This window comes from Nicotiana tomentosiformis, chromosome 11, assembly GCF_000390325.3.
Source record: "Nicotiana tomentosiformis chromosome 11, ASM39032v3, whole genome shotgun sequence".
Classification (NCBI taxonomy): domain Eukaryota; kingdom Viridiplantae; phylum Streptophyta; class Magnoliopsida; order Solanales; family Solanaceae; genus Nicotiana; species Nicotiana tomentosiformis.
The window spans coordinates 94,531,008-94,547,592 of NC_090822.1; the positions used below are offsets into that span (position 1 = coordinate 94,531,008).

Sequence of the window (16,585 nt, forward strand, 5' to 3'; positions counted from 1 at the left end):
CCCGGAGTCTCAAATAGGTATGGATATTTGCTCTGCATCTCCTGCTCAATCTCCCAAGTAGCTTCTCCGACTGGCTGGTCTGTCCACTGTACCTTCACTGATGCTATGTTCTTTGACCTCAGCTTTCGAACCTGCCGGTCTAAAATAGCCACCAGCTCCACATCATAAATCAAATTACTGTCCAGCTGCACTGTACTGAAATCCAGAATATGAGACGGATCCCCGACATACTTTCAGAGCATGGATACATAGAATACTGGATGAACACTTGATAGACTAGGTGGCAAAGCGAGTTCATAAGCCACCTCTCCAATTTTCTTAAGTATCTCAAAAGGCCCAATATACCGAGGTCTCAAATTTCCCTTCTTCCCGAACCTCAACACACCCTTCATGGGTGAAATCTTAAGCAGAATCTTCTCCCCAACCATGTAAGCAACATCACGGACCTTCCTATCGGCATAACTCTTCTGTCTAGACTACGTCGTACGAAGTCGCTCCTGAATCAATTTAACCTTCTCTAAAGCATCCTGAACCAAGTCCGTACCCAATAGCCTAGCCTCACCAAACAAAAACCAACCCATCGGAAACCGACACCGTCTCCCATATAAAGCCTCATACTGAGCCATCTGAATGCTCGATTGGTAGCTGTTATTGTAAGCAAACTCCGCGAGTGATAGAAATTGATCCCAAGAACCCACAAAATTAATGACACAAGTGCGTAGCATATCCTCCAATATTTGAATAGTGCGTTCGAATTGTTCGTCCGTCTTAGGGTGAAATATTGTACTCAACTAAACCTGTGTGCCCAATTCTCACTGCACTGCTCTCCAAAACTGTGATGTAAATTGCGTGCCCCGATATGAAATGATGCACACCGGCACACCGTGTAGGCGAACAATCTCACGGATATAAATCTCAGCCAATCGCTCCAAAGAATAATTAGTACCAACTGGAATAAAATGCGCAGATTTGGTCAACCGATCCACAATCACCCAAACAACATCAAACTTTCTCAAGGTCCGTGGAAGCCCAACAACGAAATCCATAGTAATACGCTCCCATTTCCACTCTAAAATTTCTCTGAAGCAATCCTCCTGGTCTATGATGCTCGTACTTTACCTGTTGATAATTTAAACACCGAGATACAACCCCCGACTATATCTTTCTTCATTCGCCTCCACCAATAGTGTTGTCTCAAATCCTGATACATCTTTCGCGGCACCTAGATGAATGGAGTATCGCGATCTGTGAGCTTCCTAGAGAATTAACTCACGCAACACATCTACATTAGGCACACATAGCGTGCCCTACATCCGTAATACACTGTCATCTCTAATAGTGACTTCCTTAGCATCAGCATGCTAAATCGTGTCCTTAAGGACAAGCAAATGGGGGTCATCATACCGACGTTCTCTGATACGATCGTAAAGAGAAGACTGAGAAACCACACAAGCCAAAACTCGATTCAGCTCCGAAACATCCAATCTAACAAACTGGTTAGCCAAGGCCTGAACATCCAAGGCTAAAGGCCTCTCTGCTACCAGTAAGTATGCTAAGCTGCCCAAACTCTTTTCCTTACGACTCAAGGCATCGGCCACCACATTGGCCTTTCTGGGATGACAGAGAATGGTGATGTCATAATTCTTAAGCAACTCCAACCACCTCCGCTGCCGCAAATTAAGATCCTTCTATTTAAACAGATGTTGTAGACTCCGGTGATCGATATAAACCTCATAATGGACACCGTACAAATAATGCCGCCAAATCTCCAAGGCATTAACAATAGCTACTAACTCAAGGTCGTGGACCGGATAATTCTTCTCATGTACTTTTAACTATCTGGACGCATAGACAATCACCCTACCATCTTGCATCAGCACTGCATCGAGACCAATGCACCACGCGTCACAATACACAGTATAAGACTCTGAACCTATAGGCAACACCAATACTGGGGCTGTAGTCAAAGTCGTCTTGAACTTCTGAAAGCTCTCTTCACACTCATCTGACCACCTGAACGGAGCACCTTTCTGGATCAATTTAGTCAGAGGTGATGCAATAGACAAGAAAACCTCCACAAAACGACGATAATAACCGGCCATGCCGAGAAATCTCTGAATGTCAGTAGCTGAAGATGGCCTGGGCAAACTCAGGACTGCCTCTATTTTCTTCGGATCCATCTTAATTCCTTCACTGGACACTATGTTTCCCAAGAATGCCACCAAACTAAGTCAGAATTCACACTTAGAGAATTTGGCATACAATCTCTCCTCTCTCAGCCTTTGTAACACTATACCCAAGTGTTGTGCATGCTCCTCCTGGCTACGTGAGTATACCAGGATATCATCAATAAATATCACTACAATTGAGTCAAGATACGGCTGGAATACGCTATTAATCAAGTGCATAAATGCTGCTGGGGCGTTGATCAACCCAAAAGACATCACGAGAAATTCATAGTGACCATAGCGGGTCCTGAATGCCATCTTTAGAATATCCGAATCCCGAATTTTCAACTGGTGATATCCCGATCACAAATCAATTTTGGAGAATACCCTCGCTCCCCGAAGTTGGTCAAACAAATCATCAATACGCGTCAAAGGATATTTGTTCTTGATTGTAACTTTGTTCAGTTGTCTGTAATCAATGCACATCTGCATAGTACCATCTTTTTTTTTCACAAACAAAACTAGTGCACCCCAAGGTGACACACTAGACCTAATAAACCTCTTATCAAGGAGTTCCTGAAGTTGCTCTTTCAATTCTTTTAACTCAGCTGGTGCCATACGATATGGAGGAATAGAAATGGGCTGAGTGCTCGGCACCAAGTCAATACCGAAATCAATATCCCTGTCAGGTGGCATACCCGGCAGGTCTACAGGAAATACATCCGAAAAGTCTCGCACGATCGGACCTGAATCAATAGTAGGAGTATCTGTATCAACATCTCTCACAAAGGCCAAATATGACAAACACCCATTCCCAACCATACGTTGGGCTTTCAAATAAGAAATTACCCTGCTGGGAACATAATCTAGAGAACCTCTCAATTCTACTTTCGGCAACCCCGACATTGCCAACGTCAGAGTTTTTAGTGACAGTCCAGGATATAATGACATGGAGACAACCAATCCATACCCAGGATTAAATCGAAATCAACCATATTGAGCAAGTCCCCCAATAGTTAACACATATGACTGATACACATGGTCCACAATAATAGTATTACCCACCGGCGTAGATACACGAACAAGTGAAACTAAGGACTCACGGGGCATATCCAGATAATGAGTAAAGTACGATGATATATACGAATAAGTAGAACCAGGGTCAAATAATATAGAAGCTTCCCTGTGGCACACTAAGACAATACATGTGATCACTGCATCTGAAGTAATGGCATCTGGCCTGGAAGGAAAAGCATAGAATTGGGACTGACCACCACCTGATCAACCTCCCCCTCTTGGGCGACCCCTAGCTGACTGACCCCTACCCCGAGCTAGCTTGGCGGGTGGCGAAGTAACTGGTGCTGAAGTCATAGTCTGATACCTCTACTGCATTGGACCTCCTGGGCGACGACGACACTGCCTCCACATATGCCTAAATTCCCTACACTCAAAGCAATTCCCTGGTACTGGTGGTGGTGAGGACTGAATCGGGCCTCGAAAACCAGAATAACCGCTACAAGCACCAGGTGCGAGTGAACCCTGAACTGAAGGTACATGGGACAAACTCTGGGCTGGAAAGGCACTGACAGATGACTGACCCTGATGAGAACTATATGAACCATGGCTGGATGATGCACCACAGTGAACTGGTTGACCCGTCTGAGCCTGTCTGTAAGGACGACCCCTGCGGTGGTAATACTGACCCCCTGAAGGAACACCACTGAAACCACTCGATCTACGAGGCCTCTTTCCCTCTCTCTCTCCTTGCTCCCGGCTACGTACCACCTCTATCTGCCGAGAAATGTCAACCACCTCATCAAAAGTAGTACCAGATACCCATTCCTGAGTCACAAGTAACCGCAACTGGTATGTGAGGCCATCAATGAACCTCCTAATCCTCTCCCTATCAGTGGGAACCAACCAAACTGTATGACGAGCTAACTCAGAAAACCTCATCTCGTACTGGGTCACATACATGCCATACTGTTGAAGCTGCACAAGCTATCTACACAACTCCTCCCAGCAACACTGTGGCAAAAACTTCTCCAAAAGAGAACGGAGAACTCCTGCCATGTAAGTGGTACTACACCGACCAGCCTGCGCCTCTCATAAGCCTCCCACCATCTGAAGGAATCCCCAGAAAACTAAAAAGTAGTGAATGAGACCTCACTGGTCTCCAGAATATCCACTGTCCGCAGCATCCGCTGGCACTTATCCAGAAATCCCTAAGCATTCTCTGACTCAGCACCGCTAAATGATGGAGGTCGAAGCCTCCCAAATCTCTTAAGTCTCCTCTGCTCATCATCTGCCATAACGGGGACTACCGGGGCCTGAACAGTTGCAGCCGGCTGGGCTGGTAGTGCCCCCGGTATCTGAACTCTCTGTACTACCTGCTCTGGAGTATGGGCAACAGGGGTATGAGTACTTCCCCGGCCTAAGAAGTGACCTGAGCCGAAACCACCTGTGCAAGGCCAGTGCAAACTGTCCATATTTGGGCCAAAGCCTCCTAAAGGCCTTGAATCACAATGGGCACAACTGGTGCTTGAGCTGGTCCCGCCGACTTAACTATATTCGGAATTTGCTCCTAAGCTGGAGAAACTGGTGGTGCTACAGGTGCTTCTCCAAGTGTTGTACGAGCTACACCTCGACCTCTACCTCGGCTCCAGCCTCTACCATGGCCCCGGCCTCTCGCGGCCCTAACTGGTGGCATTAGTGGCTGACCATCCAATCAGGTAGTACGTGTTCTCACCATCTGTGAGATAATAGAATAACAGAATTTTAGTTTTCCGGAATCAATAAGTTCGCTTGATAGAATACAAGAAAGTGAAATTTTCCTAAGGGTTGGGCAGCCTCTCGAAGATAAGTACAGATGTCTCCGTACTGATCTGCAAGACCCTACTAAACTTGGTCATGACTCGTGAGACCTATGTAACCTAGGCTGTGATACCAACTTGTCAGGACCCAAAATCCTAACCCGTAGTGATGGCGCCTATCTCAATACTAGGCAAGCCGACAACATCAATAACCCACAATTTCTTTTAAATACAGAAAATATAATAATTAAGTTTAAGAGATAATCCCACAAATAATGGATATAAAATACACTCCCAAAACCTGGTGTCACTGAGTACATGAGAATCTATACATTACAAGTCTGGAAAATATGGTCTATAATAATCTGTGACCAAATACAATAAACAAAAGGATAGGGAGGGAGAGACAAGGGGCCTTGGCTAAAATATACCAAGGCCCAGGTAAGTCTGCTAGGCTCACTGTTAATCACTCCATTGCCAATAATATTTGGGATCAGGTGAAGCTTAATAGTGTGGTTTCTAGTCAAACAACTCAATTCATTGCTGATTTATCCATTGGAAATCAAAACAAACCTGATTTCCCTATCTGGAATGCTTTAGATGATGGTGTTTTCTCTAACAATTCTGCTTGGCATTCTGTTAGAAATCATAGACAAAAAAAGCCTTTCTTCTCTAATATTTAGCATAATAGAGTTCCTTTTAAAATTTTCTTTTAAAATTGGAGACTCATTAATAAAAGACTTCCTTTTAATGATGTGATTAATAGGTTTGGCAGTAACATGATGCTTAGCTATTTTTGTTGCGGGGTTGCACAGAATGAGACTACGCAACATGTATTTATCAAAGGTGAGGCAACACAATATATATGGGCTGTCATGGGCAATCCTCTTGGCATCCAAAATTGTATCCAACCAATAATTGCAACCTTTAAGAAATGGCGGGATAGGAAGCCTTGCAATGTGGTCCATAAAAAGATGATGCAAATCTCTCCTCTTATGATTTGTTAGGAATTATGGAAACAACGGTGTGCTTGTATATATGGAGATCAAAAAAAATTCAATACAATAGGATGGTGTACCAATGCATCTGGAATATCAAGGCTATAATTTCAAAATCCTTTTCCAACTTGGAATCTATCAACCAGTGGCCTATCATTTGTGATACTGTTGAAAGGTTAAAACCTTTATAAAGTTGGAGGCAAGTTGTTTGGAATAAACCACAAGAAGTATGCGTCAAAGTTAACACCGATGGTAGTTTTTTAAAGGATAACGACAACGCTGGAATTGGTGGCATAGTCAGGGATAATAATGGGGATTTTGTCATGGTATTTTCTATCTCTATCAAATGCAAGAGTGTCACGACCCAAAATCCCACCACGGGCATTGTGATGACACTTAGTCTTTAAGACTAGGTAAGCCGATTATAATAACAATTCAAGCCATTTTTTTATTCAATACAAGTGTCAAAACCAACAACGGAAATATTCAAATAATCTCTCAAGACTGGTAATACTGAGTCACGAACTCTAACTGAATACATGAAATGATCTCAAGGATCGAATACTCAATACTGTTTGAATAATGATTAACAGTATAATAAAATAAAAAGATTCCAAGGGGTTGCGGCGACCAAGCAGCTCTACCTTAAATCCTTGATATCCCACTCTAACTATGTTCGAGTATGATATCTCCAATACCTGGCTTTGCACAAAAATATGCAGAAGTATAGTATGAGTACACCACAGTCTGTACCCAGTAAGTATCAAGACTAACCTCGGTGGAGTAGTGACGAGGTACAGTCAAGATACTCACTAGTCTAATAACCTATGCAATAGTATACAAAAATAATAGAAAACAAATAGCAGTAATAGCAACAATAATCAACTAGTGATTTAAACAGCAAGGCAGCAAGAACTCCATAAATATTGCTCAAACAGAAAATGAACACAAGTACAACCAATAATCTAAGTTTTTCAAAATATACATCTTTCATCTATAAGTTTTTCAATAGAAATCTCTAGAATATAATCCTTTCCAATAAATATATTTCGAATATACTTCTTTCAATTAAATATCCTTCAAATACAATTCTTTCAAATAAATATCTTTCGAATATAATTCTTTCAAATAATATTTTGAATATAATCCTTTCAAATAAAAGTCACCTTGTGACACCTCATCTCATAATCATATAATACGGGTCTCAGCCCGCTTTCATATTTTCATGGCACCTCGTGCCAATATTTCTATCACAACCGCACAGAAAACTCACGTGCTAATATCATCATCATTTACTCACGGCACCTCGTGCCCACATGTCATATCATAACTACATGTATAATCCACGTGCCAATAGTATTTTCATTTTATAATCACGACACCTCGTGCCCATATTTCATATCATAACTGCATGGACAGTTCACTTGCCAATAATAAATTCATCACATTTCCCCGGCACCTCGTGCCCATATCATAATCTGCCCAGCAATATCTACAGGCTCATAATTTCAACATATATCTGACTATTATCAAATTTACTGAATTTATAAAATAAATTGCATAATATATAAATGAAGTCACAAGGAAATCATAACATCACATAAAAATCACCAACACATTAATCCCACATCATCACATATCACCCCTGACAATAGTCATCCTTATCCCTCCGCCCTGACAATATCAACAGCCACCCTTATCACTCTTATAGCCACCCCTTATCACTCCTATAATAGCCACCCTTATCGCTCCTATAATAGCCTCCCTTATCGCTCCGCCCAGACAATATCCCAACACACATAACCATAGTGAAATGCCACCCTTATACCCACATATTATCAACAGTGGAATGCCACCCTTATCCGCCGCATAACAGTAACCCAAATCACACAACAATTTACACGGATATTACCACGACAACACAAAATAAAAGTTCATATTATAAATTACCCATAGGCCACAACCAATTCCAAATATACAACAAAATTAATTAATTGCACAACAAATAGTCCAAGACTCCACACAACGTATATAAAATCTCGAAAACAACAAGGAAGGAAAATTAACTCACAATAAGACAACACTTTCTTTAGTCCAAGTTTTTGATAAGTATATTAATACCTAAATTTAAACTTATTTAATTAATTATTTACAGATGGAAAATACATAAGGAATTAAATTCCAAGAAAATATCAAATTAACAAATACACAGAATTCATATAAAAATCCCAGTGACAATGACACCAAATTATCATATAAAATACAAACCCGACAAATAAGGAATGAGGCATGACAATTTCAAGGATTTACCAAATACCAACAATTATCCAATTTAATACATAAAAATGCCTAAGACTTTAAACCAATAAAATTTGCACATATAAGCCCGAGTACATATGTCATGACCCGAAATTCCCACCTTCGGACCGTGATGGCGACTAACATTTTACTTGCTAGGCAAACCAACGTTAGAATAATATTAGTCATTTAAAAAAAATTTATTAATAACAGAGAAATAAATATGTAAGTAAAGTCTGTAATGTAGTGAATAATCCATAAAATAACGGTATCTAAATACCATCCCATAATTGGTGTCCCAAGCATCTAGAATAATACAAATAAAGGTCTGAATAAAATAAAGTTGTCTGGAAACAAACACACAGCTAAGGTAAAGCAGACGGGGACTTTTGAACTGCGGACGTCGTGCAGTTATACCTCAAGTCTCCTCTGAGTAACTGAAATCCGAGCAAGTCTATGGTACGCCGCTGGGACCAACTCCGAAATCTGCACAAGAAGTGCAGAATGTAGTATCAGTACAGCCGACCCCATGTACTGGTAAGTGCTGAGCCTAACCTCGACGAAGTAGTGACGAGGCTAAGGCGGGTCACTTACATTAACCTGTACGCAATATTAGTAACAACAACAAATAATAGAAATAAACAGGTAACTCATTTATAATAGTTGAAACCAACTCAACAGTCATAACCAATTATTATTTCAACCAATTTCCGTTGCAGCGTGCAACCCGTTCCCACAATATATATATTTTCAACCCTCCAATATATTATTTTAATCAAGTATATGTATACTTTTAGCAAGTCTGTTGCGGCGTCCAACCCGATCCTTCAATATAGACTTTTTAATAAGTCTGTTGCGGTGTGCAACCCGATTCCCCAATATATTCATTTCAATCAATTCTGTTACGTATATGGACTTTTTAATAAGTCTCTTGCGGCGTGCAACCCGATCCCCCAATACATTCATTTCAATCGATTCTGTTACGGCGTGCAACCCGCTCCTCCAATATATACATTTACCAATTCAATTCTGTTGTGGCGTGCAACCCGATCCTCCAATATATTTATTTCAATCAATTCTATTGTGGCGTGCAACCCGCTCCTCCAATATATACATTTACCAATTCTTATAGAAGATATTTTCCCAATAAATACAACAATTAATATAAAATTATAAGACAACAAGCATAAAATTATTATGATTTAATTATGAAACAAACAATGACAAATAAAAAGTTATTATGGAAATCAAGGAGAAAATAGGCAGTTTAATATTTAATATGTTAAATGTCAAATAACAATTAAAACACATAATTCAAATAGCATGTAACAATTAATGCAGGAATTCAAGAATTTATATTTGACAACGAATAGAAGAGAAACAATTATTATAATAATTAATTCATGATTTAAAATAATTTATGATTTTTCAAGTAGGAAAATACTTAATTTGACGACGAATAGACACTCGTCACCTCGCCTATACGTCGTTCACATGCATTTCACATAACAAATAATTTAAGGGTTCTATTCCCTCAAGTCAAGGTTAACCACGACACTTACCTCTGCAAATTCCAATCAATTACTCGACCAAAGATTTTCCTTTTAAATTTGTCTCCAAAAGTTTAAAATCTATTCACAAACAATTCGATATACTCAATATGAATCATATGAATTAATTCCATATGAATTTATTAATTTTCCGGATAAAAATCCAAAATTTATTTAAATATTCGACAGTGGGACCCACATCTCAAATTTCGGAAAAACTTACGAAATCCGAACACCCATTCCAACACGAGTCCAACCATATAAAAATTATCAAATTCTAATGTCCAATGAACCTTCAAATCTTAAATTAAAATCTTTGAAGATTTCTACCATTATCAACCTAATCTTTACTCATTTTAACTCAAACATCTTCCCACAAAACTTATTGGTATAAGCATATATAAATAATACTCTTACACCCAAGAATCATACTGCTAATCAACCATCTTCTCCCCAGATCTGAAATTAAAAACTAAGGTATGAAACCTTACCTCTTAGATGAAGAACTTGAGAATTTCTTGTTGGATTTCAAGGCTTGAGCAAGATTTGATGAACAAGATACTCCAAAAGCTTCAAATCTATTCACAAACAATTCGATATACTCAATACGAATCATAGGAATTAATTCCATATGAATTTACTAATTTTTCGGATAAAATTCCAAAATTCATTTAAATATTTCACAGTGGGACCCACGTCTTAAATCTCGGAAAAACTTATGAAATACGAACACTCATTCCGACACGAGTCCAACTATATAAAAATTATCAAATTCCGATGTCAAATGGACCTTCAAATCTTAAATTAAAATCTTTGAAGATTTCTACCATTTTCAACCCAATCTTTACCCATTTGAACTCAAAAATCTTCCCACAAACCTTATTGGTATAAGCATATATAAATAATACTCTTACATCCAAGAATCATACTCCTAATCAACCATCTTCTCCCCAAATCCGAAATTAAAAAACTAGGGTATGAAACCTTACCTCTTAGATGAAGAACTTGAGAGATTTCTTGTTGGATTTCAAGGCTTGAGCAAAATTTGATGTACAAGACACTTGAGCTTCTTCCTCTCTCTAGAAAACTCTCACTTCTCTCTAAAATATCAGTTTTTAGCTCAAAAATGACTTAACCCCGCTCCCAACTTGGCCTTGGGGGTATTAAATGAGCTCCTACGTGCGCGGCCGCGCACCTGTGCAAGTGGCCGCGCATCGGCCGCGCACTTGAGGCAGAAAGTCTCAAATATGCGCGACACAAGTCCAGTAAAATGGCCATAACTTTCTGTATACATATCCAAATGACGAACGGTTTGAAGCGTTAGAAATTAGACTCAAAGATATTTCATTTTATAGACTGTCCACCACATAACTCCTTATATATATGTATATATGCTCGTCCTAAGTTTGGTCTTGTGCGTACTCATTTGGATCTTTAGTCTATTATGAAATTTTCTAGCTTGGCTTAGACTTAGGACTTTCCTTAGAGCCCATATCACTTTTAATATGTCTCATACACTTATTATAATATCCAATAGGTGTACATCATATTAATAGTCCTCGAATGAGAAGTAGAGTCTGTCCCCAAACACATAACATAACTTATCTCTTCTTTCGCACATTTCAATTTTCCCGAATTTTACTAACTCCCAAAATTTTCAAAAATTTTGCCAGAGTTTCTTTTGTAACTGGGCCTATCCACCTGCAAGAGAATCCCAAAAACCATCCTAACAACACATACATAATCCAATCAACGTAACATAACATGAAAATAATACTAACAGTGGCCTCATAAGCAATATATTTCTAGAAAATGAACACCATTAACATCAACTATTAAGGTGATACGTAACTCATAGTAGGTAAGCTCCTAACATCTTCATAAAACACAGAATGTTTAAATTAAAGATGATATTTTTGGGTCATCACAATGTACTCGTCATCTCGCGTACACGACTTTCAATCACACAACTTTCACATAAGACTCAATGCCTAAGGGGTAATTCCCCCACTCAAGTTTAGACAAGATACTTACCTTTTTAAAGTTAGGCCGATATTACAAAATCGCCTTCTTGCTTGAATTGATCTTCGGACAACTCAAATCTAACCAAATTAATTGTATAACTTTATTAAAATTCATCAAAAATAATTCCTGATAATAAAACGTCAACTTAAAATTTTACATTAAAAAATCAACCAAAAGTCAACGCGGGGCCTGCATCTCGGAATCCGATAGAATTTTTTCGAAATCTGAACACCCATTCCGATACGAGTCCAACCATACTAGTTTCACTCAAATCCGACTCTGAATCGACATTTAAATCCCAAAAATTTATTTTATGAAACTTCTACAATTTTTCCCAAAATTTTCATCTCAAAATATTAATTAAATGATGAAAATAATAATAGATTCGTGTAATATAGCAAAACCGAGTTAGAATCGCTTACCCCGAAGAATTCTTTGAAAATTCCATGAAAAATCGCCACAAACCGAGCTCCCAAAGTCCAAATCTGAAATAATATCCTAACACTCATTTATATAATACACAATCTGACCACTCATTATGATGACCACATATTATCTTGTGCGGTCGCACATCCCAGGTTCTACGGCCGCGATCCAAATTGTGCGGCCGCACTTCAGTAGTGACTGCACTACCAGGTTCCAGTAAATTGAACATAACTTTCTCTACAAATATCCAAATGATTAATGATTTAACGTTCTGGAAACTAGATTCAAAGGGATACAACTTTTGTTTTTGAAGCATCTCCAAATTCCTTATAGATTAAAAGATATAATCTTCCGAAGCCGTACCATCGAACCTGAAAATCTCATTTCTGCGGCCGCGAGAGAAATTCTGCGGACCGCACAATTTCAACTGCGAACAGCACAATTTCCACTGCGGTCCGCACAATTTCCACTGCCTCCGCACTTTGGGAGTTTGCGACCGCACATCTACACTCCAAAATTTGCCCTCCGCACTTTAACTATCCCAAAACATCATCAGAGTGCTGAAATGCCCAAACTCATTCAAAACTCACCTGAGCCACTCGGTACCTTAACCAAACAGACAAACAAGTCCTAAAACATAACACGGACTTGATCGAGGCCTCAAACCACATCAAACAACGTCGAAACTACGAATCGCACCACAAATCAAACTCATAAATTTCCAAATCTTTTAACTTCCAAAACTCGTGCCGAAATATATCAAATTAACCCGGAATGACGTCAAATCTTTCATGCAAGTTCAAATGACATAACGACGCTTATCCAACCCTCGGAATCACATTCAGACCCTGATATCACCACAGTCAACTCCCGATCAAACTTCCAAACCTTCCAATTTCAACTTTTGCCATTTCAAGCCAAAATCAACTACAGACGTCCAAATGAATATTCAGACACACTCCGAAGTCCAAAATCACCATACGGAGCTATCGGAACCATTGAAATTCTATTTCGGGATCGTTTGCTCAAAAGTTAACTCTCCATTCAACTCTTTTCTTTTAAGCTTCTTAAATAAGAATTGTTCTTCCAATTTGATCTTGAATCGTCCGAAAACCAAACTCGACCATACACGCAAGTCATAATACACATCACAAAGATGCTCAGGAAATTAAGTCGCTAAACGAGATGCTAATTCATAAAATGACAAGTCGAGTCGTTACAAAGAGCAATAATATGGCAGAAGCTTTGGCAGCAGAGTGGAGTGAAATGGTGTAACCAACAAGGCTATACTAATTTCACTTTGGAACTTGACTCTATCGTGATAGCCAACATGCTACAAGATAGCCATAACACCAGTCTAAAGCTCAAACAAGTCATAGACAATATTCTGGACATCAAAGAGCAAACTGGAATGCATGTTACCCATTGCTACAAGGAGGGCAATTAGGTAGCGGACTGTTTAGCCGGCAATCAGGTAGCGGACTGTTTAGCCAAGTTGGCATCTCTAACGGGGCACAGATTGATTATCAACTCTTATCATCAACTGCCCAGAAATGAAAATGGAGCATTTCAGCTTGACAAAATTCAAATGCCTAGTATTAGGACAAAATATGACAAGGCAAACTTCCATGTTAGTTAATGTATATAATCCTTTCCCAGAAGGAAATTGCAATTTTGTAATTCCTTCTAGTTTTTGTGAGGTGATGGTATCACCAATTTGTGTTGTAACTTGAGGTAAGGTTTAGCCCCTTTCTAATCGTTTTTGCTAATACAACACACCCAGAGATACAACTGGGTAACTTTATAAAAAAAATGCAAATTATTTAAAACTTCAAGCCACACAGTCTTTTCCTTTTCCTTCCTACCAATGACTCGAGTGATCAGATCAACCACCAAAGGAAGCCCTTTACAATTTCGGACTATTCTTTTACCAACATACAATAGTTTATCAGGGCAACTTTATTCTCCAAATACCATTTTCTCTAATAACTCAAACTTTCTTCTGGTCTTAGCAATCGAAGGTTAAGAGGATTACTATGGCGTTCTGCATATATAGCCACTTTCTTTTCTCGAGTTATCAAAATAAATCTACTTCCTTTCTTAACTTCAGGAAGAAGTCTTCTCAACTCATCTCATGCTGCAATATCCCACAAGTCATCTAAAGACTATAATGATAAGAGGGGGTTGTTCAGATGATCAGCATCCCCCGCTTACAATCCCAAGTTCGAGTCACATCTCATACATAGGATTTCCTCCCCCTCATACATGATAGATTGAATGTGTCTATGGTGACACTGGTAATTACTAGTGCTTTTACTGGTACTTGGATACATATCCGTGCATATCTTCCTCTAAATTTTGATCAAGTGCAAGAATCTATTTTAAGAAACCTGTTTGCTCTTCCTCCAATCTTTTCCAAGATTTTTTATCATAGAATTCTGTTGGTGATTGGGAAAGTCTTATCGAGACAGCCATAGAAGACAATTTAGTTTTTTCTAGGAAAATATTTAGTTCCCATCTCCTAACTATGAGGAAATGGCCAATAGCGAACCAAGTGAAAGTAAAAGTACAGGGGGGGAGGGGGTGAATTGTGGACTATTAAAACTTAGTTGACTAAGTTTGAGTTTAGTCGACTGGTTTTCGTACAACACACAGATAAGATAGAGATGAATGAAATGAATTAAAAGCAAAACAAGATACAATAATTTTTATACTGGTTCAGTACCAGTGTGGTACTTACGTCCAATTTCCCTTGGGTCACAAGGGTTCTCTTAGATCTTGGTAAAGAATTATAAAAGTGATGGTTTTAGCTCGTTCAACACCAACGATGTTTAGCAACAATAATTTCTGTATATTGACACGACTCTCTTTTGTGTTCTAGCTCTTCCTATCTTTTATGACACTTGTAGACTTAAGAATACAGTGCTTGCATTAAGAACTAGAGAGACTTAGAAGATAATGTTTGTAGTTACGCAATTCAATCCTTGAGTTTTCCAGTGTTCTTATAGGCGAGTATTGTTGTGTATTGGTATTTGCTTCGAGAATGGTGTCTCTCATTCCTTCAAGAGAGATGGGCTAGATTTATTAATCCAAGGAGTGCTCTGTTCCGTGCCGAAAATGAGCAACACTTCAAATTGTCTCATTTGGTGGGGTGGATTAATTAATCCAAGGAGTGCTTCATTGTTTTATCAAAGAAAGGAGTAACACTTCTAATTGTCTCCCACTATGTTGTGTTTCCCACTCAAATTGTCTCCCACTGCTTTCTTCATTCCTTATTGGTCTTCTTGGCTTGAGCTTCTGCTGAAACTTCTGTGATTTGGTTTCCTTTTTGATAGCTTTTTGTCCTAGCATCGTCCCCTTTGATTTAGCATCACCAACCTTTCTTTGATCTCATTTCCTTCTGTTGGCACCTTGATTCCTACAATCAAAGTAGATAGGAATTAGTTTTGCACAATTATCATCATTGAAACTTAGATGTAACACCAAGGACCACTATATGTAATGCCTTCATGATGTACGTCCTCCATGCTAAATTTGACAATACCTAGATCCATTAGGGTTAAGTTCTTTAGAGGTTTTCATATATGTAACAATCTCCCCCTTTTTGATGATGACAATAAAGAGAGAGTAAACAATGTATACTTCCTTTTCATCACTTGAGATGCCTGCCCCCCTCCCCCTCCCCCGAGTTGTTGTACTCATTACTGCTCCCCCTGAGTTGTTGATTTACTTCTCCATAATGTTCTCCCCCTTTGACATCAATTAAAAAGGAAAGAAAATGAAAGCCCAGTATATATAACATAGGAAATAATATACAGATAATATGCATACTAGTTAGGGCAGCATAAGTAATACCTTCAGCAGAGGCATAGAGTGATGGTTCATACAGACCAATGCAAAAATAAGTCTTAAAACAAAAGCAAGCACAAAAAAGATTATTTTTAACACACACAAACACACCTTAATTTCTCCTCAGGAAGTACTTGAGGGTATTGATCACTTTGGTGCAGAAAGAGTCATAGGAGGTTTCAACATCTTTGACGAGCTTGTTCATTTTTTCTGTCATGGAGTTGAATGCCCTGGTTCCTTGTCTCTTGTGGCTCCCACATCCATCCTAAGCTTGGCTACAACTTTACCTGTTTCCTTTGTGACTTCCCTGATTTTGTCTACCTGCTCTTTCATCTCAACGAGCATGTGTTTTACACCATCTAGATATTGCTAAATCTGCTGAAGATTTTGAGAGGCAGTTGACTGAGATTCTGGTGGTTCAGTGGGAGCTTTAACCTGCGCTGGGACACTTTCAACTT

The 16,585-nt window shown here is 39.0% G+C and overlaps 1 protein-coding gene across 1 annotated transcript; it reads right to left on the reverse strand.

The window, feature by feature from the left end:
- Positions 1-1,835: 1,835 nt before the first annotated feature.
- Positions 1,836-2,180, reverse strand: LOC138901872 (uncharacterized mitochondrial protein AtMg00860-like). The gene has a single exon (XM_070189668.1). It carries the CDS (start codon positions 2,178-2,180, stop codon positions 1,836-1,838), a length of 345 nt encoding a protein of 114 aa, XP_070045769.1.
- Between the last annotated feature and the right edge of the window lie 14,405 nt (positions 2,181-16,585).

Bases quoted from the DNA above. Each gene is read 5' to 3' on its own strand.
- LOC138901872 (XM_070189668.1), bottom strand. From the start codon at position 2,180: ATGGATCCGAAGAAAATAGAGGCAGTCCTGAGTTTGCCCAGGCCATCT.